The sequence below is a fragment of the Melanerpes formicivorus genome, unplaced genomic scaffold (genome assembly GCF_026170545.1).
Source record: "Melanerpes formicivorus ecotype bairdi unplaced genomic scaffold, bMelFor1.0.p_v2 SCAF_2, whole genome shotgun sequence".
Lineage (NCBI taxonomy): Eukaryota > Metazoa > Chordata > Aves > Piciformes > Picidae > Melanerpes > Melanerpes formicivorus.
The window spans coordinates 44,846,880-44,871,387 of record NW_027142354.1 but is presented as its reverse complement, the minus strand read 5'-3'; the positions used below and the strand labels follow the sequence as shown (position 1 = coordinate 44,871,387).

At 40.0% G+C, this 24,508-nt stretch overlaps 1 protein-coding gene across 16 annotated transcripts in view; it reads right to left on the bottom strand.

Moving 5' to 3' along the window:
- The window catches only part of TENM2 (teneurin transmembrane protein 2), a 686,412-nt gene that overhangs the window by 159,729 nt on the left and 502,175 nt on the right, over positions 1–24,508 (bottom strand). For all 16 annotated transcript variants that reach the window (XM_068158288.1, XM_068158315.1, XM_068158323.1 and 13 more), the window contains one exon: positions 10,920–11,158. In XM_068158288.1, coding sequence (XP_068014389.1) covers positions 10,920–11,158 — 239 coding nt within the window. The remainder of the gene's footprint in view (positions 1–10,919; positions 11,159–24,508) is intronic.

The following is a 24,508-nucleotide window of genomic DNA, read 5'->3' as shown; positions in this document are numbered from 1 at the left end:
GGAAAAGACCTCAAAGATCATGAAGCCCAACCTGTCACCCAAGACCTCATGACCACTAGACCATGGCACCAAGTGCCACGTCCAGTCCCCTCTTGAGCACCTCCAGGGATGGTGACTCCACCACCTGCCTGGGCAGCACATTCCAATGGCTAACAACTCTCTCTGTGAAGAACTTTCTCCTCCCTGGGTAATTTCAACCCCCCAGCAGGCCATACACTTTAGAAGAACAAAGCCCTTACACAGCTGCCATAAAAGGAATCCTTTCTAACTTTGTATCTGCTCTGCTTCTTGTGTTCAGGCAGAGCGATTCCTCCAGGTACCTTTTGTATTTTTCAGTGGAATCTCCTCATCCATGGCCACCTGACAGCATCATAAAAGCCAGAAACAAAATCCCAGTTCCAGAGTGGGGTCCTTACAAATGCTTTTCTAATAATTATTTTGGAATAGCCAAGATAAAGACATTAATAGTGTCTAATAACCACACAGTGGGGCTTAAGAGTGATTCTGTCATTATCCAATCTGCTCAACATAAGTCAAACCACAATTTTTCTAACTATCTACAGTCTTCACTTTGGCATTGTAATTCAAGCTTCTGATGTCAGACATGATTATGAGAAATGAAGCAGGAAAGGATTCCCTGAATATTAAGAAAGTACAGATGCATGATTCAAAAAAGGAGCTTCTCCTCCCTAGATCCCTTACTCTATTAAATAAAATAGCCTTTGGCTTAACTAAACCCATTATGGTCAAATTCTGTTGTGAAAAACAAACATTCATTCAGTCAGTCATACTCCGAGAAAGGACTGCATGTCTGAAAAATTTAGCACTTATCAGGCAGAAATGCTTCAAATCACTAGAAATGGGGATAACTACATGCACTGGTGCAAAGTGGGGACTGACTGGCTGAGGAGCAGATCTATGTGAAAGGCTCAGGGGCCCCACTGAACAGAGCCTGGACATGAGCTAGCATCATGGAAAGAAAGCCAGCAGTATCTGGGCTGTGGGAACAAAAGCACAGCCAGGAGACTGGGGGAGATGATTATCCCCATCTGCTCTGAACTCATCAATCTGCTTCCTGGGTAACTGCATCCAGTTTGAGGCTTTCCAATATGACAAAGACATCAATAAACCAGAGCAAGTCTAAAATACATCAAGTGAATATTTGAGGCTAGAGCACTTGCCCTGGGAAGAGGGGGTGAAGAAGCTGAGTTTATCTAGCATGGGGCAGAGATGGCTATGGGGGTTTAAAAGCAGTCTGTTGTTAGCTACAGGTCATCAAGAGGAGAAAGCCAGGCTCTTCACACTGGTTTGTGGCAGGAGGATGAAAGACAAAGGGTAAATACATTGAATCAAGGTCCAAGCTGGATATAAGGAAATACTTTTCCCCCTGTGAGGACAGTCAAGCAGCAAAACAGGTTGCCCTGGAAGGTGGTGTACTATCTGTCCTTGGAGATCTCAAAGGCTAGACTGGACTTGAGCAATGACGCAGGTTTGAGTGGAAGGATTGCAGCAGAGACTTCCACAGGCCCCTTCCAATCTGAATTATTCCATAACCTTGATAAACCTAAATCTGAAGTGAAAAATGAGACAGGTTGTGATAGAAGATGCTATTTTTCCAGATTATGAGGCAATCATACAAAGAACTAATAACTAGGCTCACCATAACGTGTGAGGTAATCAAACTCAATGACCATGGCAAGCCAATGACTTCATTATGAACGTATAGAACATAAGATGGCTGGTGCTTCTTTCTGTATCTGAGTAGTGAGGTAAGAAGGTAGCTCCAAGTATGATGCTGCAAGACTACACAGAATTAAACCCTGAATAAGCAAAAGCTGAAACAAACCAGAACACTTTTTCTTCAACAGGTTTTTATAGTACTGAAAAGAGCTAATTTCACCACATTATCTGGTGAGTAAAATTTTCTGTCATTTCATAGCAATGTGTCATTGCTTTTCCCACTGTTCAACTCTTTTTGCTCCATAATTTCCATAGTCTGTTACCTTGTCTTATTATTTTCGCAACTTAAAGTTAAATTCTATTTCTATATTTTGCCTTGCTGCAAGTTCCTTGAATATTCCTTGAGTACTCTCTTGTCTATTTAGTACATGTCAGTATTTTTTGTGTTTATTTTTCATGGCTTTCATAAGAGAGTTGTAAGAGCTATGCAAGCCACACAAATAAAACTACACCACGTCATTAAATCTGTTACCTTACTGTTCTATTCCTAAAAGCAAACATGGACCTCTACACTTAAATGAATTAAATCTGTAAGTACACTAAGTGCAGAACAACATGAGTTATAACAGAAAAGCACAGCAACAAATAATCAATAAAAACTAAACCATAAAAGATCAACTGGTGATCTCAATATAAACAGCTGCTAAGAGAGCAATGCTTCCTCAGGGAGAAATGAGACATTTTACACTGGTATTGAGCATTGACTTTTCAGAGAGAATGACCACAGGTTTATTTGACAGGTGCCTCTGACTTGGCATTATATTAAATCCCTTATCCTGACCCTTCCCCTGAAAAAACGGGGAAGTACATTTGGCCAGGTTAAAAAGCATGGCTTACTGAAGTACCTTGAAGATGCTTCATCATTTTTCCCCGACTCTGCAATACTTGTTTTGCATCTACTTATCCCTGATATCACTTTGCCCTGGCAAGAATTGGTACCTGTGATTAAATCCTAGAATACTAAAAATAAAAAAAACCAAAACCCTGACCAAACCCCATACCCACCCACCCCCCCAAAAAAACCCCAAAACACCAAAAAACAAAACAACCAAACTGAATAAAACCACCACCACAACAAAACAACCAACCAAAAAAGAAATATCCTAATACTCAGTATTTTCACTGATGAAAGAAAGAACACGGTCTGTTACATTGCCACCACGAAATCCAGGATATTGTCTAGTTTGTGCATGGTAGGGCAACAACAGTGCATACAAAGCACAGCATGCACTTCGCAACAGAAAAACAGACCAAAGAAAACAAGCAACTACCTCCGAGTAAGCACATTCTTGCAGCTTTGATTACAAAAAGGAGCAAACTTGTACTGTAGAAATACTACTAAAACCTGCTAGTTCAAAACGCTATCTTATTAAAATGTCTAGGTCAGCTGTTGCTATCCCATTACATCACATTGTTCATTTTTGTGCTACTAACTTCTACCACACCAAGTTTTGAGCAGTGCAGCATCAGCTAATACAGTTGGCATCTGCTAGGCAGTTACTTAAGTTTACAGCAGCACGTTCTAACAGCTTCTGGGCAGCACTACCAGCATCTGTGAAAAATGTTCTCTCATCCCCGTCCTAGACAGTCCTGCGCAATACACATTAAAAGCCAAACAAAAACATGTCCCCAAATCACAATCCCAGTAACACACAAAAGAAAACATCCTTTTAGTCTCCCTGTTCCTTGCCATGGTTTCAGAGTGCGCCCGTTCCACTCGGTAGCTAAGCACAAATGGTTTTCAATTTCAAGTGCTAAGCATGTGATGGCACTTTGTGAGTTATGGAAACATTAGTCTCACTCTAGTTTCAAGTGCTAAGGTTTACTGTATGAAAATCCTCAACAAAGACAAAGAGAATTGAACAGGCTGATAAGAATGCCCCTTCACACTGAAAGGTAGCTATTTCCATTATCTCTGAGATCTCTGCTAGGCAAAACAATAGCTATGTTGGCTTTTCTTGGAACAAAGCTGTAGATCAAGCTTTTATTTTTGACTCAAGAAAAGCACAGGTAAACTATGCCCAAATAATTTCACATAAAAATCCTTGTGGCATTAGACAGAGACAGCAGCTGGAGCATTTTGTCTCTAGGAAAACAATCTCCTTCACCTACTGAATCTCTCTCGCCTTTGGACTGTGGAATAGAGGCCTTTTTAAGATGGAAAGTCATATGTAAAGTTCCTATAGCCAAGCTCCATGATTCCCTGCTTATTTTTAATATGGAATGGGGCCAGATGCTTTTCCCTGAAAAGCTCAAAACCTCTCTTCTCATAGGTAGCATCAGACAAGCTTACAGCACTACTACTCTTTTGTCTCTCAGACTGACTGATATCAGTCAATAACAATCACTGAATGTGTGACATTTAGAATATGACAGGCATATTCTAAAATTTAATTATTGCCCCTTAACTGACATCTATTTTCAATGCAAATTTAAGAACAGAACCTTCTGTCATCAGCTAATCTTGCAAGATGCAGAGCTCCCTTGGTTTACATTGATTTCTATTGAATCTGATAGCAGTGATTGGCAGCCAGACGACCTCTGCCTCTCAGAGGCTCCATCTTTGGATGACTTTCTCATTTTTCAGTCTTAGTATCCAAAATGTCTAGCATGCTTAATTTCAGTGAAGTCTGGACAAGACAAAGTCAGGAGTGTTTTGACTCTACAAGTGAAAAAACCAACAAATGCAGCATAAGAAATCAAATGAAACATAGGCTGACATTTGTCAAAAAACAGCTGAGAAAGAAAAAAGAATAATCAATTGATATGTAAGATAGCACTTGAGCAAACCTGATGAATCCTCAGCTGTGGAATCAGGGTCAAAAAGATAACTGGACTTGGGTGGAAGAAATACAAATATGAATGAACAAGAAACTCTACACAAGCACATACATTAGCAAATACTTGACTCATTTGTGGGAAGAAAATAATTCAAGTTGATATCAACACTTGCAGAATACCTTTTAATGCAAACTGTGGGATGCACACCTATCTGGTACAGAATGAGACACCTACTTCCAAGTCTAATTCTTTTCAGAAACCCCTTAAATGTTGTCTGTCACAGAAACAAATTAATACTTTTTGAATACAAGAGGGATGAGAAAATAAACCATTTATCTGCCTATATGTCTTTTATCATTAAATACTTACTCCAATGCTTTCTAATAGCAAGAAATTTAGCAAAGTTTATTCTGCGCATCGCTATTTTTCAGGTTCATACAGGGAATTATAAAAAAGATGGTTCCCTTTGCTTAATTAGCTGCCAGACCCTTTGGCAATTCAGCACCTTCTGTATTTTCTTAAACCTCGTATTTTAAGCCCAAATAACACCTCAGGAACAAGGTTTGACAGAAGGGGCCATGGGGATTCTTCCCGGTATGCTGCAACAGTTTGTAGGGTCAGGCACATGGGCAGAACAGCGATGGTTACAGCTCAAGTGAAAGCTGTTATCAAAGGAAATGCGGTGACCCAGACAGTGGTACCAGGTAAACAGGTAGGTCTCCAGGCCCCTGGATGCAGGAAATGCCAAAGCCTTGCACTCGCAATGGTGGACTGCAGAGACTGTGTTGGCAGCGAGCAGGGAAATGATCTACTCAGCCTAGTGGCTGAGCTGCAAGCGGAGGTTGAAAGGCTGAGGACTATAAGGGAATGTCAAAGGGTGGAGTCAGGCTCTGCCCTCCCTACAACAGAAATGGGAGCACCTGCCAGAGAGCACCCAGGATCAATGGGCCCCTGTATTCCACCCCTGTCAGGTGCAAAACAGAAGTCCAAATGAAAGGGGTGAGGAGAGGGAACTTCATGGCCCTCCCTGCCCACCTCACCTCCTTAGGTGCATCTGAGCAATAGATCTGAGGTCCTGCGGGAAGGCAGCCAGTCTGATGGGGGTATGGACAACAATCAACCTACAGCAGAGGTCTTACCATGCTCAGATAGGCTTGCCAGCCATAGAATGATCTCTGCACAAGGAAGAGTTGTAGTTGCGGAGACTCACTTCTAAAGGGAACAGAGGGCTCAATATGCCAAGTTGACTCTCATCATAGGGAAGTTTGTAGCCTTCCTGGAGCTCGAATCAGGGATGTCACCAGGAAACTCCCCAACCTGTTATGGTCGTCAGACTATTCTCCACTACTGATCTTTCAGACAGAAACTTCAGAAGAAAAACTTCAAGGCCTTGGGACAGTTGGTGAAAGAGTCTGGGGTGCAAGACCTTTTCTCTCCCCTCCTTCCAATTGTTGGCAATGACATCAGATAGAATAGAAGGATCCAGTCAGTAAATACATGACCCCAAGACTGCTGCTACAGACAGGGCTTTGATGACGGCTAGTTTTATAAGACACCAGACCTAACAGTAGCATGTGGGAAAGGCTTTGAATTTCCCCAGGAAAGTTTTTGTTGGTTTGTTTCCTCCCCCAGCAAAGGAAAGTGCAGTTACTTTAAATTACCACATTTTAATGTACTGACATGTTGATGGTCAGATGTTCTTTGATGCTCAAAGTTAGATTGGCAGAAACCAGAGCAGTGTAGGGGCTTACAAAAATCTGGTATTTATGTTTGGCAGCAACAACTTTGTGAAAAACACAAGGTGACTCTCTTTTTCCTCTCCTACTTTCTTTATGTTTTTTTTTTTCTTTTAAATTTTCCCTCCAAGTTTGGCATGAATCTGAAGAGCTGAAAACTAATTTAACGTGACAAATGCTTTCATCACTCCCTTAACCTCTGAAGTGAACACTTTGACAAAGACAATATGTGTGGTATACGCTTTCCTTTTGACACTGTATAAATTACGTTCTTGTAACTGGGTTTTTACCACCAGGCCAATGTCTTCAGGATGTCCTAATGTGAATGGCAGGTTCCACATTCTTCATATGTCACCCCAGGATAATAGGAGTAACTGCTGGGCTTTGTGAAATGTCTCAGTTGTAGGACAACTTTACTTACTTATTTCATGCTGGAATTCACCAAAACATTGTACAACATGACCAGCTTCCACTCTGCATTTAATTTACATCTGACTACAGAAGAGACAGGGAGAAGTGATAAACCTGGCTTTAAACAGGACAATTTTTATACCATGTAAGGAAAAAGTTAAGCGAATTTTTCCTATTCTGTGCTATTAAAACAGTAAACCACTCACCCATAGAAACATCCTATAACTTTTTTTTGTGTGTGTGTGGAAACAGTCTGATATTTTTTTGCTTCTGCCTATTCCTTCAATACTCAGCCCCCCCCTTCCCCAAGAGCAACCACTCACCCATAGAAACAGCCTAAAACTTTTTTTGTGTGTGTGTGTGTAAACAATCTGATTTTTTTTGCTTCTGTCTATTCCTTTAATACTCAGCCCCCCCCTTCCCCAAGAGCTGCTTGATTTATTTGCAACTTGATGAATCTGAAGTGCGTTTCTGCAGAAATTCATGTACAGGACAGTATGTCGAAGATGGCAAGCTCTGTATCTATGAACCCAAACATATTTTGCACAAAGACATCCTGTATCACAATAGACCCGTGCCATGCAGATTTGCAGGGATTTTGTCCCAGGCAGTCAGGATGTTTCAGAGGAAGATTTAGGAAACATCAGATAATGATGGCAATTACTGCCTTATAGAGTCTATCAAAATGGCATTTTATGATTTTAATCATTGGCCTATCTGTGTCTTCAAAGAGAAAAGAAGCCACGAATTTTCTTTCTGTTGAGTTGAATCTGCTGCTGATATTCAATACCATGATGTGCCAGCTTTGAAAGTGCTGGCCGGAGCAAATCTCAGTAGTATCTTTATTTGATATCAATTATGTAGTGTTGTAAAAAGTTCCAAAGGTTATTATGATGCACTATGAATTTATTTTTTAAGCTCTAAACATATTGCCATTTCATTCTTTGCATTTTTAGTTGTGCGTTACCAGAATGGCAATAGGAATGTCTAAATAATTATTTTAGTATTTGATCCTTTATAATTGTGGTTGCATTTTTTTGGTGTGGGTTTTTTGTGTGTGTGTTTTCTTTTTTTGCTTGTTTGTTGTTGTTGGTTTTTTTGCTTATTGCTCTGAACCACTCCTCATTAGAATTTTTTTCATGCCACCTATGATCTTTGGCAATCCTCTGGAAGTCCCAAATTTAAACATGTAGGCAGCATCTTTTCAATGATCTATCTATCTATATCAATTCCCTGATTTCTTCTTTTATAGGACAATTAATTTAGAAATCCTGAAGAATATGAAGACTTCAAAGTATTCTTTCAATATCATTTACCTCATATTTGCCAGCTCTGCCTTTTTCATTTAGTCCTGCAATGGTCTTGATTAGCATTGATATGATCATCTTCACACAGCCTAACTGTATTGACAAACCTCAGCAGCAGAACCATCTGCTGCACATTTTGATGACATTTTCCGTAACTATAACTTTTAGCTAATGTAACCCCAGTGATATAACCTCTGCTACGGCAGAGAGCAAGAAATTGTCTTTGTGGACATGTATGGCAGAAAAACATTATCAGCAACTTCAAAGCTTGAAGTTCTGATAGCAAGGTGCATCAAGAGGAGTTACTGCAATGCAGAATACTGCCCTTCCTCCTGCATTTCTTGGAGAACTCAACATATTTCCTCATCTCAAGACTACCAGCTCTCCTGGTAGATTAACAGCTCTTCCTTTCCCACTTTCTCAATTGATTAGGACAGAAGTGGGGTTTTGGTCTGATCTGAATACTATTCTGGTCACTTGTTTTGAAAACAGAAAAAACATTTTTCATACTGATAAAATGAGACAGTTATTTTGTGTTCACAGCAGTTCAGGGATTAGTATGTTAGGAGCTCCAAAAGAGCTGGACAGATGGTATGTCACATTGCTGCTCTTTTCTCAGGAAAAGGGATGTTCAGTTCTCTAAGGACTCAAGTTCTGCACATACTGAGGAGAAGGTAATCCTCCAGAGAACTGCAGAACAAGGTTTTGTCCTTAAGGTTGGGGTTTTTTAAGTAAAGAGATGATTTAGCACCTTAAGTACCGAGTACCTTAAGTCATGCTATTGGATGGCAGCAAGGCTAAGCAATCTGGTCTTGTGCTTGCTCTTAATCACACAGAATGAATCATAATGAACTTCACCGAGAGGGTGTCAAACTAACCAACAGTCTAACTACAGCAAATTTTTACTTTTCTGTTGTTTGTGTGCACCTAGAGCAATGCAACTTCTTTTGCTTAATTTTCTTTTCCCTCTCACCATTATTTTAAATTATGATCACAGTGGATCTATCAAATTTACTTACAGGATTAACTTCAGCTATTTTCTGGTTTTTAGAACAGCTACAATTCATTATAGTTTACTGGGTATGGCATGAAGCCTCTCAAACACTCTCTAAAACCTGCTTTCCTGTGTTCACTAGACAACCCTACTGCACTCATTCTTTAGCCAGGAAAGATGACCTCAAAAACTTCTGTCAAAACAGATCACTTACGTCATTACCCAAAATGATAGATTATTCATCTATTATTAAGAGTCAATGCATAACCTTACATTCTCTCGTCTGAGACAGTGTTTGAAAGTATATAAAGCAATAACCATGTTTGAAATGCTTTGCTTCAGATTACAATAACCTAAATACCAAGGAAAAATACATTTGATAATCCATCACTTCAAAGTTATGCACATGATTAAAATATTCGACTTCACTTCCCATGTGCATAATCACTCAAACAGAGAGCTGCTGTATAAATGTCAAGTTCAATAAACCATGTGCTTTCCAATCTTTTTATTTATATATCAAACTAAGCCTGTTATTCTTTTGAGGTTTTCTGCAGAAATATAGAAAGATGGGTAGCTCTGTAGAATTGAGTATGCTGGGACATAGGCCTGGCCTAAAGAGACAGCAGCAGTAGCCAGTCAGCTCTCTCTTATTATTGTATGTATTAATTACATATGGAAGCTCATTAGTATGAAAAATGGGGTTTCCTTAGATAATGTCTATGCTGTTGAGTCAGATTATATGGCACCCCCTCAAAAATAATGGGCATAATAGGGAGGAAATTCGGTATATCTGTATCTGTCTTTTAAGCACTATATATGAGAATAGTTTCAGAGATGAATGTAAACCCACACAGAATAGTCTGGAAAGTATTAACTGAAAACATTGACAAGCTACAATAATTTTGCTGTTTACTCATTGAGAATTTGTGCAGCATATCATTGTCATCAGTATATTGTTAAAAGCACTGTAAAAGTGCACAGCTAGTTGATGTAGACCCTTAGAACAGAATACCCCAACAAATCAATAGACAATGAGGAGAAAATATCAGATATGAATTAAAAAGACAAAATAATAGAAGAACGTTAATTATATCAAAAGATATTAATATTAGCAGAAAGCATTTGCACATGGTGTGCTCACTGATAATATATTCATCACAGGAAATGAGCACAATATGTAGTTTCATACAATCGTAGAATTCTATGGGTTGGAATGGACCTCCAGAGATTGAGTCCAAACTCCCTGAAAAGCAGGAGCACCTAGAGCAGGTCACATAGCAACATGTCTAGGTGGGTTCTGAAGATCTCTAGAGAAGGAGAATCCACCAGCACTTCTCCAGCCAGCCTGCTCCAGTACTCTCTCACCCTCACAGTGAAGAAGTTTTTTCTCATGTTAAGATGGAACTTCCTGTGATTGAGTTTATGTCCCTTGCCCCTCATCCCATCACTGGGTAGTTTCATTTCTATGTATTCACTTACAAAATACTACAGTTATGTGTGGACTATAGAAAAAGGATCTAACTATGTAGACGAACACCATCAGGAATGAGGGGCACTGGTAGATGCAAATACAGACTGAGTCTTATCAAATTGGTTTTGTGGTTTTTTATCTAAAGCAATACAAGATTCAACACCTACCATAATTTTTTTCCAAATTTCTTAAACATAAGGTAGTCCATCGAGAACCCGTTACATCACTGTCTAGGAGAGATGCATATCCATCATCTGAAATAAACACTGTACACCGAGAATCCTGAACTGATTTCTTCCTTACACTGCTCTTGCATGGCAGTGATTAGGATTTGAACATTGTGTTTTGTTCTCATTAATCAGGATAGAAAAAACAATTATTTTCTCTGCTTGTTAAGAACACAAATTTGTGAAACAGACTGAATTGTCATTTGCTAACATAGCCATGTGATTTGACAAGAGAAAACACAGCCTTACCTATGAAATATGCTAGCAGGATGGCAAGCAGGACTGCAGCAGCAATTGCAGATAAAGCAGCGCATTTCCAGCTACAATACTTGGAGGGTTTTTTCAGCTTGAATGCATTCCTGGAGAATGTATTTCTAGGTAACAGTCTGGGAGGTGGAGTATAAACTGTTCCTGAGGTCAACGGGTAACCAGGGGAAGAACTACTGAACAACGGAGTAGTTCCAGAAGATGTCTTAAACAAGAAATGCCTGAAAAACATAAAATGGAACATAATTGAAAATGGCAAGTCCTGTAGTTAAGAAAGGATATCTCTTATTCCTATTCCATTCCAGCTGCCATAATGTATTAAATTCAACTGAATATGAAAAAGGATTTTGTATGAAGAAATAGGGAGATGAAAAATCCTGTATTTTTTTTTTTTCCCTGTAAGACCTTAGTAACTGTCACTAAAACACTGTGTCAGCACATCTGCTTAATCCTTTCTGTGATTAGATGCAACTTGACCAGATACCAGACCAAAACACCACAATGACTAATGAAGTGTCTTTTGAGTACCAGTTGAGACTGCACCTGGAGGAAGTGTGAGCAGTCTCATAACAAACAAAGCTCACGTGAAGAATTGACATCACTATCAGCTCCTTTTGGGTGACTTTAATTAGGACAAAGCTACTCATTTTGCTACAAAATCACTGCAACTTTTGTTAGGATGACAGAACACAACTCATGAGAAAACATCCCAAGATCACAGACGTACATTATTTCCCTATGAATTCCACTACTCAATAAATATTCTAAGACAAAACCAAATTATGAGTCTCATTAACCATCCTGGTAAAAGCTGCCAGCAAAAGTAATTAAGAACACATTGAGCAAAACCCATAGTCCTGCAAGAAAAAAAACCCAAACTTGCCAGGATTAGAATTAGCCATTTTATTATCTTAATGGTACACAGGTTTGGTCTGGACAACTAAGACAAGTAAGATAATCGCCAAAAGCATATGACTTGGCAGAAGAAAAGAGGACTTCAACTCCCATACATTTTTAAAGAAGAAAATAAGGGACAAAATATATTACCCAACAAAACCTCTGTAAATGCTGCCAACACTTTCCAGATAAGAAATGGAGAAAATAAACTAGAGACTGGCCTCTCTAGATTAACTTCTCACATGAGGGGGGGGAAGAACTGACTAAAAGCACATTCCCAGTAGATGATAAAAAAGAGAAACAAAGAATGAAGGCAGTGGTCTTGAAAAAGATCACTTCTTTTGAGACAAAAGAAGTTTGAAGATTTGCTCCATACCCTATCCATTCACAGCTCTGAAAAACAAGTTCTTCTTGCATCTGATGAGAATGAAAACATTCCAGAATCTTAAAAAAAATTATATATATATATAAAAAAATCAAACCCACGTCTTAAAATAACCCAAGTCTTACTTCAAATGCAACAATGTTGAACATTTGTATTCAGATCACAATCCAGCATGCCACTCTGAAACCACCTGTTAGAACTTTAAAAATCTATTTCAGTCACTGTTTATTACAACAATGATTTGGAAGTTTGGAACTGAAATGTGTTCAAGTACCATTCCCAAGCCATCATCATGCATGTGCATACTTCCGAGCAGAGAGTTTACTATATACTTATTATACCGATGAACTGAAGTGATTTTAAGGAGCATTAAAGCAGCATTTGTTTTGAAATGAAACCCAGAGCATAATAAATGGCACAGAATTTGCCTGCTGGTAAAAGACAGTAAAAGGTAGGCTGGATAGGCTTCCAGTTTTTTGATTAAGCATTCATATTTCAAGACGGTTTCTGAAAACATGGTCTTTTTAAATGCAGTAATTAATGAACTCTTTTAACGAACATGAAAAATCAATTAGTTTGATGGTGCCCTTGTCAGGGTTTTTTTGAAACCCCAAATGACCTTGTACATCACTTACAACAGAAATTGAAACTGAGTTTCTTTCAGAAAATATTTCAGTTAGCATTGACTGTTGTAACTTTTCCTTTGTGCTTTAGGGACACGAGGAAATTCTTCTATGAGGAAAGACTGAGAGACCTGGAGCTGTTTAGTCTTAAGAGAAGGCTGAGAGGGAAGATCTTTTTAATGTCTACAAATATCTGAGGGGCAGGTGTCAAGATGAAGGTGCCAGTCTCTTTTTGGTGGTGTTCAGTGACAGGACAAGGAACAATGGGTACAAGCTAGTACAAAGAAGGTTCCATCTCAACAAAAACAGACACCTCCCTTATGGCAAGGGTGATGGAGCCCTGGAACAGGCTGCCCAGAGAGGCTGTGGAGTCTCCTTCTCTGGAGACTTTCAAAACCCACCTGAATGTGTTCCTGTGTGACCTGCCCTAGATGACACTGGATGTCTCTGGAGGTCCCTTCCAAACTGTAATACTCTGTGAATCTGTGACAAGCACATAATCAGAAGTAGCTTTGAGAGCCTATCTCAGATTAATTCTGTGTTTTGGGGTGGATTTTTAAAATGTAGTAAACAAAAGAGGAAATATAATACAAAGGGAGTATGCTAACCAGTTACATTCTGTAATTTTTTCAAGTAGTCCTTCTTTTTTTCATTATGATTGTGGCTCATCAGATGTTAGAACTGCTTCTTTTCTGCACACTATAAGAAAATATAGTAAAGGCAACTGCTAAAAGGGTTTCTTCCTCAAATTACCTAGCTCCTTAAATTAAAAACCACACCTTCCAGTGACAAGAAAGCACAACATAATGAAAGCCTGATTTTATGAACATTTCATTTTACATCTTTCTTTACTTTGCAATACTTGGAATTAAGCTGTTGGAAAAGATGATGTTATCATGCTGGTTGTGTTAGTGTAGAACTATTAACACTTCTGTTCCTTTTGTCTGGTTAAAACCTAATTAATGCTTGTTTGCAGGAGCAGCTTTAGTACTTTCTGCATGCTTGTGGGTTTGAGGAATACAATACTGTGACAGGCACTAGGGATTGAAGTGACTTAGAGCATGAGAAAGGAAGGACGGAAGGACAGAAGGAAGAAAGAGAGAGATCTGGTAAGACAAAAGCATGTAGGAAGGCCTATCTCTCTCATTCAGGCTGACTCTGCATCTGCCTCAGTCCAGTATACTAATCTCCTCCGAAATCCTCCTGGCATGAGTGGTCCTTTCAGGTTTGGCCCGAAGGGCATACAGCAGACAGTTCTTATAGTTCTTCCCTTCTTCCTGCCCAAAAGCAGAGCTCACAGAATCAAACTACAAACTGCAGTCTAGGAAATGTCTTTACCTGAAAAGTCAAGGTTTTTAAACCCAGGAACTTGATGTCCTCTCTAGCTAAGAAGGCAGCTGCAGTACCAACAGAAATTTTAATATAGAGCCTTGTTAAAGTAAACTCAGATATGCAATGAAATTCTTCTCCCATTAAAATTGAATTAATGAATATTTAGATATGTTTTAACAGAACATATCGATCACATACTGTTTCATGTGAGAAGACAAAAAATGTAGAAGAAAAATAGGTCCACTGTGATCTGCTTTGAGGTACATAAACAAGACCAAACTACTTACCAATGTAAAATGGATCTGTAATAATTGTTAAAGCTGATCAGAACTAGAAGCAAAAAGGCTGACTGAAATGGATACATAGAATGGTGCCAGTCTCAGAGGAATAACAAAAAAAGGAAAGAAAGAAAAAATATCATTGGGCAAACTTAATTTTGTCACCCCCGTGATTCTTACCCATGTGTGCTGAAGGTTTATCCCATGTATGCTGAAAGTTTATTGTCTCCATAGAAGGATTTGTGGCAAGGTGGTAATGATTAAAAGATACCACCTTATCTTTAAGTACAGAAATTCTGCCTTCAAATGTTTAAAAAAAACATTTTGCTGAAGATATATTAAATCTCCACCAAGCCGTTTTGGAAAACAGGCACTGCATTCAGAAGCTGGAGCCTGGATTAGCAGAAATACCTTGAGTTACAGCAAAGCACATCACAAAGACTGAGAACATAATGGACGGAATACTTGGACCCCCGGAGTTTTAAGTCTAGATTCAGCTACTAATGGAAATAAATTGACTTGTCTCAACTCTATCCCTAAACTCAATGATCTATAACTATATCTATATGTGGGATTTGACATGCTCTAGTACAACCAATTGTCTGTGGGCCCAAGCTGCACAGAGAGAACATGAGCATTTATCAACATTAATTACAGTCTCACAGCGGTACGACTAGGAGGGATTGTACCAAGACAGTTTATGAAAAGAAATGATCTTATTTGTACCCTTTCACTTAATTTCAAATACAACCCATATAAAAACTTAAAAAAAAAACCCTGTATACTTTCTGTCTTATCTGTTCACTTATCACAGACTATTAAGAAAACCACATTTTCTACCTTCCAACTAGCATTAATAATCTGATTTAGATGTGGGCTAAACATGTTTGGAAAACACAAGGGCACATTTGCTGAGTCCTAGCCCAGTCTCCTTAATTCCTGTGCATCATGAAGACATTCCCATATAAGAACACTATGAAATATGACTGCCAGCATACAAAGATCTAATAATGTAAGTGCCCATGGAAGGAGCCTGAATGCTGCTCACAGACAGCAAGTCAATCCTGGAGCTCGCTCAGTGCTCTGTAGCTTTTGGAGCTTTACAACGCCCCTCCCTTTGTTTTAAGCCATGTTGTGCTGCCGATGTGCTGGATCACAGATAGGGACCTCATCTCCAATACCAGAAGAAAGGTGATGTCTATGAAACTTGAGAAAAGAGACATTTGTGCACACTTCTGTGGTCTAATGGTAAATGGGAAAAGCTATATTTTGCTTTATTCATTTATTCAGAGCTCTCTATAACATTTATTTTCCCGCAGGTCAAAAGGACCTCTGGTGCTCAGGGAATTGTGGCCTGACAGACACTGTATTAACTTCATAGTCTTTGAGAGAACAATTTCCTTCTACCCCCTCCTTTCTGGCCAGATTGTTGTAGCAGCTCATTGAACAAATCAGGTGAGAAAAAAAAAATACTGGGTTTTGTGATGAAAAAGTGTAATGGAAAGGAAGAACATGATACTTTCTAACACAAATTGCTTCTTTGCCTCCTCATATTATCCTATGCTTATTCTGTATGAAAAAAGAAATACAGAGAACTGAAATGCTCAAATTGTCTTTTTTTTTTTTTAATTTTGTTTTTCAAAGGTGTTTAATAACAATTAACAACTAACGGCTTAATTTACTGATTCCAAAACATTAAAAATATGTTCAAGCTGTGGTAAAATCACATCTGTCTATAATCATAAAATGGTTTGGATTGGAAGGGACCTCCAAAGGTCATCTAGTCCTTCCCCTCAGCAGTCATCAGGGACATCCTCCACTAGATCAGGTTGCTCAGAGCCTTCTCAAGTCTGACCTTGAGTATCTCTAGGGATGGAGCCTCAGCTATGTCCCTGGGCAACCTGCTACAGTGTTCCACCTCCCTCATGGTAAAGAACCTGTTCCTAACATCCAATTTAATTATCCTCTTCTCTCATTTCAAACCATTGGCCCTCATCCTATCACTCCAGGCCTTTGGAAATAGTCTCTCTGCAGCACTCTTGTAGCCCCCTTCAGATACTGCAAGGCTGCTATTAGGTCTTCCCAGAGCTTTCTCTTCTTGAGGCTGAACAACCCCAGTTTTCTCAGCCTGCCCTCATAGCAGAGGTGTTCCAGCCTCCTGATCATTTTCAGTGCCCTCCTCTAGACCTGCTCCATCAGGTCCATGTCCTTCCTGTGCTGAGTGCTCCAGAGCTCAACATACTACTGTAGGTGACGTCTTGTAAGAGCAGAGTAAGGCGGACAGAATCATCTCTTTCAACCTGCAGGCCACACTTCTTTTAATGCAGCCCAGGATGCCACTGGCCTTCTAGGCTGCAAGTGCACACACTCTGCTCATGTCCAGCTTCTCATCCACCAGCACCCCCGAGTCCTTTTCTGCAGGGCTGCTCTCAATTTTATCAGACATTTATTCTTAGCAGGAAAAAATCCCAATGAAATATAGACTGCAACAATCTGGCTTTTACTGGAGGAAAAAAAAAACCTTAAAAAAAAAAATCTGTAGTTGAAGTCCTCCAAAAAACCAGCCATGAGTCACTTTATGTCAGTGGATGCCTCAAAGTGGTTGCCAAATTCAGCCAGAGAAGTTTTATAGCAATTTTCTAACTGCCACACAGAAAGAATCCAAGACTGAAGAAAACTACAAGCTGTTCTCATGTCTTTTATACTAAAATGAACTCCAGTTGTTAGACTGGTGCATGCCTTTGTTACCTGTGTAGGGATCTCTCAGGCTTTCCCCAAGGAGGATTCAATTGCACGTTCTTGTTCTCAAGTTCTTGCAAAGAAACAGGGGGTTATCAGCCAGGTTTACACATCTTTCAGGCTCTCTGAGTACAGAAGTTTCTACCCTTTTTAGCATCTAGGACACAGGGACTTGGGTATTCCTCAAATGCACTAAGGGTAGCAATAAAGGTTTAAAATTATGTAATGACAAGAACTTGGCTCGGTTGCATAGGATCTGCTGACTATGCTGAGTAAGACAGGTTTTTCAGAGGAAAGCTATTTCTAATGCACTTAGGCAAATGAACCAGCCTTTTTACCCAAGGGTGTTTATGTGCACCCAAATGCACCCAAATTTCTGGTGCAAACAGGGAACAGCCTTCTTGACAACACACTAGTCAAGTGCTTTTCGGCATACTGCAGATAATCAATTTGTAACTAACTGTGCATGGTGCAGGAACAAAGGATGCTATTAGGCACAGAAACCATAATTCAGAATGAACATATCAATAGCAATGGGACACTTCTACCCACTGTAACATAATCCTGAACCTGGCAGCAGCCACACAGCTTCCAGCACAGCTCTAAAACTACCTTTCCAGCTCCTGAAAGCTTCATGACTCTGTAGAAGCTGGGTTCTTCACATCCCCAGGCAAAGTCTTCTGAAAAAATGCAGAATACTAAGCAGAGTGTCACTGATGTTGCCTTAAGTACCAGACTAGCTCATCACTACCCTCTTCCCACTCTTAACAAAGGCACAGCTGGACACACCAAAACACAGTAATTGAAAGCTGCCTGGCAGGGAGGTAGGATGTTGTACAAAAAGGCAGGTGCCAGTGTTGGGGCACCGTGATCTGTCATATTATTAAGCAAAAACAAACAGGGAGTGTCCACAAAGCTGCAACTGAAAAGAGAGTAGCTAAGAAAAGGCAAAACATCTGTAACATGCCACAGCTGCAGCATTAGCTCTGTACCAGATCTGCTTTTCATCTAGAAGATGGAGTAAACTTTGATACCCTTCTCTCTTCCCAGGAATACTCTCCTGGGGCTCTTGCTGCTGCACACCAGGCCTGGCTCTGGTACTTTCCCCATGCCATAACCTGGCCTCAGGCTCCTCACAAACCTGCCAAGTCATGACAAAGAACTGAGACAATGCAGAAAGGAAAGGTGAAAATTATGGAGAGAGGAAGGACTACTGAGACAGGATCATTGGCAGCTCAAGAATTTCAAGAGAGAGACCACGAACATAAAAAGGCATAAAACCTGAACAGGCAAAATTCAGGAAGGCTAGCAAGGATGCACTGAGTTGAATGGCTGGTGTTGATGGAGCTGGTGGCACATGACAGCTGAGCATTGCTGGGGAGCTCCAGGGAGCTCTTGCCTTCCTGACTGGTGTTTGTGTGGCCAAAATTGATTCTGGCTAGCCTGTAATGGGTGTTGACTACAATGCCTTTGCCTGCCAGCTTACATCCCAGTTAGCCAGTAAAGAAGTGCTTCACCCTTGAAATGCATGCATGTCTGTCTTGCACTACTGTTTATTATCCAGGAATGCAGCAATGAAGCTGCTCAACACCTAGTAGAGAGTAACATGATTAGCTACAAACACACACACACAAAATCAGTTACTTTGCTTATGTACTTCCATTAAGTGGGAGCAGGATCAATAATGCAGATATAGGAAGATTTAGGAAGCTCTGAATCAGCTCAAACTACAGGACCTTTCCCTTCTGAAGTGGAAAAAAGTGTCTCTTCTGCTAGAAAGTTCTGAGTAATATACTGCATAGTGAAATCCAATAATGCCTACATTTGTTATTTCAGTAATTCTGTTGATGATAATGACAGTGGTATTTTGCATTTCAATAGGTCCACTCATTTTTAGCTTACTACATCAATTAATGAACATCATTTCAAAACACGCCTATTTTAAACAGCATGCATGGAAGCTCTTCACTATCTCTTAATTCAACGACTCAACAAAGAATAATAACAGTGCTATTTCAAGTCTATAAGTAACAGATTAGAATAATAAACTCCAGTCACTAAAATAATTTTGTTGTTGGTCTACATCTAAACTTGTAAAACCAGAAACCTAACTCACATCACTTAAGGTGCAATCTGAGGTACCCTAAAAGTTCCTGCCTCTTGCTGTACTCACTGCCCAACCCAAAACTTAAAATACAAACCAGTGAGATCATGAAAACACATAATTGAAAGCAAATTTCTGAGCTTATGTGTGAGTGGGACTACATCTGGACTGATTTTCTGATTCATCATTACATAACCTGCTTTCCTTCACCCTTTTTACTCTCTGGTCACAGTCTGCATTTGTTATGAAAATAATACTGCAGTAGCCTGCAAAAAAATGATCATTCTACCATGATTTTGGAACTCCTCCAACCAAGTACACAGCCTAAATTTGCATGCAGTCCTTGGAGATGGTTTTGACTGTGCTTTATTCAACTCTTTTAATGCTTTTGACTTTCAGATACATCCAGAATCAGTCCAGGCAGATCTGATTTATTTGGGAAGTCCATCCAACCTTCCTGTAACTTTCAAATGCATGAACAAGAGAATGGAGGAATTGGTTCTTGCCCCAGCCCGCAAACTCAGAGGACTAATGTGCTGAAGTGTACAATTTACAGCACAGAAGAAAGCCTCATAAAACAAAGCAAAATTGGAGTGAGGAGTTCATTCACTGTTCCAAGCAGCTGTTTATTATGTGGAATATATCCTAGAAATTTACAACAGCAAAAGGAAAGGAAATTTCAGTATTCTGTTCTGGAACATTTTGCATCATGGACCTGATGGAGAGGGTCCAGAGAAGGGTCGTAAAAATGATCAGGGGGCTGGAACACCTCTGCTACGAGGACAGACTGAGAGAACTGAGGTCGTTCAGCCTCAAGAAGAGAAGGCTCTGGGGAGACCTGATAGCAGCCTTCAAGTGTCTGAAGGGGGATACAAGAAGGCTGCAGAGGGACTTTCCAAAGGCCTGGAGTAATAGGATGAGGGCCAATGGTTTGAAATGAGAGAAGAGGAGGTTTAGATTTGATATTAGGAAGAAATCTTTTACTGTGAGGGTGGTGGAACACTGTAACAGGTTGCCCAGGGAAGCAGCTGAGGCTCCATCCTTGGAGATATTCAAGGTCAGGCTCAAGAAGGCTCTGAGCACCCTGATCTAGTGGAGGATGTCCCTGATGACTGCTGGGGGGGTTGGACTAGATGACCTTTGGAGGTCCCTTCTAACCCAAACCATTCTATGATACTGTGTATATGGATATCAAAATACTGAGACTTCACTGAAAACAGGTAGATAATTGTGGGGAGTGGCTTAACTTGGAACTTCTACCAAGGCAGAAACTTCCAGTTTACATATTAATTTCATAAGTTTTACAGCTCATCCTGACACCTGCCATGATAGAGCATCCAAACACAGTTATCAACAATATTGCAGATATTTAACTGCTTTCTTTAAAAAAATACATACATTTAAACCCATAATCAACAAACCAACCTCCTCAGCACAAAATCCTACTCTTCATAGCCAGTCACTCACTGCCTGGAAGGCTGCAGCTACACAAATGCTGAGCACAGATGTTTCCCTGCTATGGTCACCCAGGATTTTGAGCTCATGCCCTCATTGGTGTAGGCCAGAATATCATTCACACTGTTACTCCATCCATTTATCTCCCACTTTTGTTCCAGCCCTTTATCTGGCTCACCCAGAGTGACTGGCCAAGAAAGAAATACAGCTCTGACCCCAGGAACAGGCAGAAATTTTGAAGAGCAACATGGGGATTTCTTTTCAGGCTAATTTTCAGATTGTTCAAGATTTAAACTGAACTTTCACAGAACCACAGAATGACTTAGGTTAGAAGGGACTGTTAAAGGTCATGCAGTCCAACCCCACTGTGGTCAGCAGGGACATCTTCAAGTAGAGCAGCCTACTCTGAGCCCCTACCAACCTGACCCTGAGTGTTTCCAGGGAGGAGGCTTCTACCCACCACTCTCACCCTCAGTGTAAAAAAAATTTTTCTTATATCTAGTCTAAATCTTCCCTCTTTTACTTTAAACCCATTACCCTCTGTCTTGTCAAACTTTAGTTAAATGGCCACAAATTTGGACTACTGCTTTTATATTACAGCCCACAAGACCTTAAAAAATTGATTTTGTAATCATCAGCAGAGTGACCATCATCCTTTCTCCTGAAATCTGGGAGCAACATCAGCATTTTACACTCTTCCTTGTGAACAAACCCAATGAAATAATAGCCATACAGACAAAATTGTGCTATAACTAAAGACTTGGACTGAAAATATTTTAAATTATGAGACTAAAGAATAAGACTAATTTCTATTCAATTTTGTGGGGTTTTTCCTCCTGAATTAAATATTATTAATTGTAATGGTACCAAGTAAATTAATGTCAAGATAAAGTACCAAAATAGGCATAGTCCATTGGGCAATCTAAGTCATCCATCCATCCATGAAAGTTGTTCTCTTATCCTCACTTATGAGTCATTCAATCTTTGACCAGCTCCTGCAGATGGCCCTGTGTGAGGTTCTCACACCATTGAGGACTCTGACAGTGCAAAGAGTGATGCAGACTTTCCTTGCAAAGCCATACTTTTCACCCTGTGCTTTAAAAGCATTTCAAACTTTAAAGCAGAGCACTGCCTCTCTAGCTGTTTCGAAGTAATGAGACCCACACTGGGATGTTCAAAGGCAGTATTTTCATCATTCATCCTCTTCGAAAGCAATGATTAAGGAAGCAATAAAGGAACACTTCTTAACTGGAAAACGTAGAAACCAGCACTTTGGAAAGGAGGAGGAGGAGATGGTTTGAAACAGGCTGCAAGAGGACAATAAAAGTTAAAGAGCATTAAACAGCAGCTCCGAGCCTAAAGGTAAAGCAGCTAAGTACTGCAGAAATGAACCATAAAAATAGCACCATAAAAATGCTAGGGCAATGCATTATTGCATCCTTAGTTAAAGAGATTTCAAGCCTTCTATTACAGACCCTTATTTCAAAGAAAACAGAACAATCACATTGCCAGCCTGGGGGGTGTGTCACAGCCATAAAGCAGGGGCAGTCCAGGGAAGAATCAGTCCATACTTGTTTGCCTTGACCCAGAAACAAGCCCACTAACATCAAACACATGTCACTGGAAGTGTTCAAGGTCAAGCTGGTCAGGGCTTTGAGCAACCCAATCTAGGGAAAAAAGTCCCAGCCCACGGCAGCAGCGCTCCAACTAGGTGATCTCTAAAGTTCCTTTCCAACCCAAACCACTCTACGATTCTGTGATTAAAAAAACCCAAAACCAAAACACCATAATTAGCAACTCTACATTTTGCAATCTCCTCACTCCTCTAAAAGCAACAAGCTACTGCAATACAGCTCAGCGTAATTATGTAAAAACCACAGAAGCACACAGGGTACATGGGGTGTAGTTGCCTAAAGAAGGTACACAAAAACGTATGCAAGCAGTAGAAGTTTACTTTACACCAAAAATAAAAGTATTAAATCAGGAAGTGGAGAAGCACATTTTCCAAGTGCATCCTTTTTCCAAACAGTCTGAATGTAGCCCAAACTGCCTGATAACAAAGAAAAGAAGGAAAAACAGTCTTACCAGAAAAAAAGAACACCAACCAAAACACAAAGAACCAAAATCAACACACAGACACAGGTGGTATTATTCTGTGATTTCAGCAGTGTTAGATCTGGGATCCAAAATGTAATCTGAGTTTTCTAGTGCTGCCATAAAGCATCCCCCATCAGCCAGCTTGGATACCGCTGCTTCTTTCATACTCACTACTGTGACCACTTGCACATGATCTCCAATTGAGAGCAGAATTTACTAATGGTAACTAAAAGGTTGAAAACAAAAAGTTGTGAAACACTTTCCTGATAAAGCAGGTGCCATCAGTGCTGGCTCTGCCTCCTACGCACCGCACTACTGAGATTAATAAACTGGCAGAAGGGGGGAAAAAACAAATTAGAGTAGTGCACTATGAAGAGTCACAGTATCACAGTATCACTTAGGTTGGAAAGGACCTCGAGGATAAGACAGGTCAGTGTTTCACAACAAGCTAAAGCCATGAAGTAAAAGGTGAACAAAACAATTACCAAAAAAGGTGGAGTTTTGTTGTTGTGGCTAATGGTATGAAAGTAGATGAGACACCAGTTTTAAAGTGAAAGAATTATAAGCTGATTCTGAACATCTCCAACGATTCTGCAGGCATCAATGTCAGCAAACATCACTGTGAAACAGAAGAGAAAACCCTAGCATCATCTTCTGAGTTAATATTCTTGTGATGAAACTTGTCATCAAGTCCTGTCAGGTGTGTAATTTGAGAAAAGAAGAAAAAATCGATCCTGAAGCAACTCTGGAATAGTCTTAGAACACAGCAGTCCTGCCAGGATGTTTTCTAATATCTTAATGCTTACCTATGACAAACTTCTCTACGGAAAAGCTCCGAATAACTGCTGGGTATCCTGCAACTCCCCAAAAATCACAGTATTCACAAGGTAACCTTTTGTCATCAACAAATACACACACATTCCCAGAGCTTTCATGAGAAAAAAAACCACAAAACAAACAAACAAACCAACCAACCCAAAAAAGAACCAACATACAACAACAGCAAAAAAACCCAAACACCCCAGAAAAACCCTCCCCCACAGTGAAATGAATAATCTCCACTGACAGGGAATAGGCATAAAAAATCAGACGGTAAAAGAAAAACAGCCAGATAAAATGCCCACCTATGTTTCTCAGGGATGACAGTATTAAGACAAAAAATCCTTTTGTGAATATCTCAAGGAATTCCCTCCATATAAGGAGCATCTTAAGCTATCAGAAATGACATATTTCTGGTACAAGAACAATGTCATATGAAAACAGATAGAAAAGGATCCATAGGGGGTTCACTCTACACTAGAGTTAAAAGTACATTACAGTCCTAGGCAATGAACCACACAGCAACAACTCACCCTGGCTGAATAGGAGCAATAACCACCAAATTCAGATGCCAAGTTCTAAATAGTGGCAGATATTCCCACAGAAGCTGCAATTAAGAGCTGAGGGGGTGGGGAGGGGGGAGAAGGTGTGTCAAAGTTAACTCCAAACCTTCACTAAATAAGGAACTCACTGCATTTCCCTTTCAGCTCCCCCCATTTGTTCACTGCACCCCTGCTACCATTTTAGCAAAGTAGGGCAGTGTGAATGAAACCCCTTGCGAGTGCTCCTGAACAGCACAGGAGCACAGACCAAGCACAGATTCCCTGCTCTTTTCAGTCACA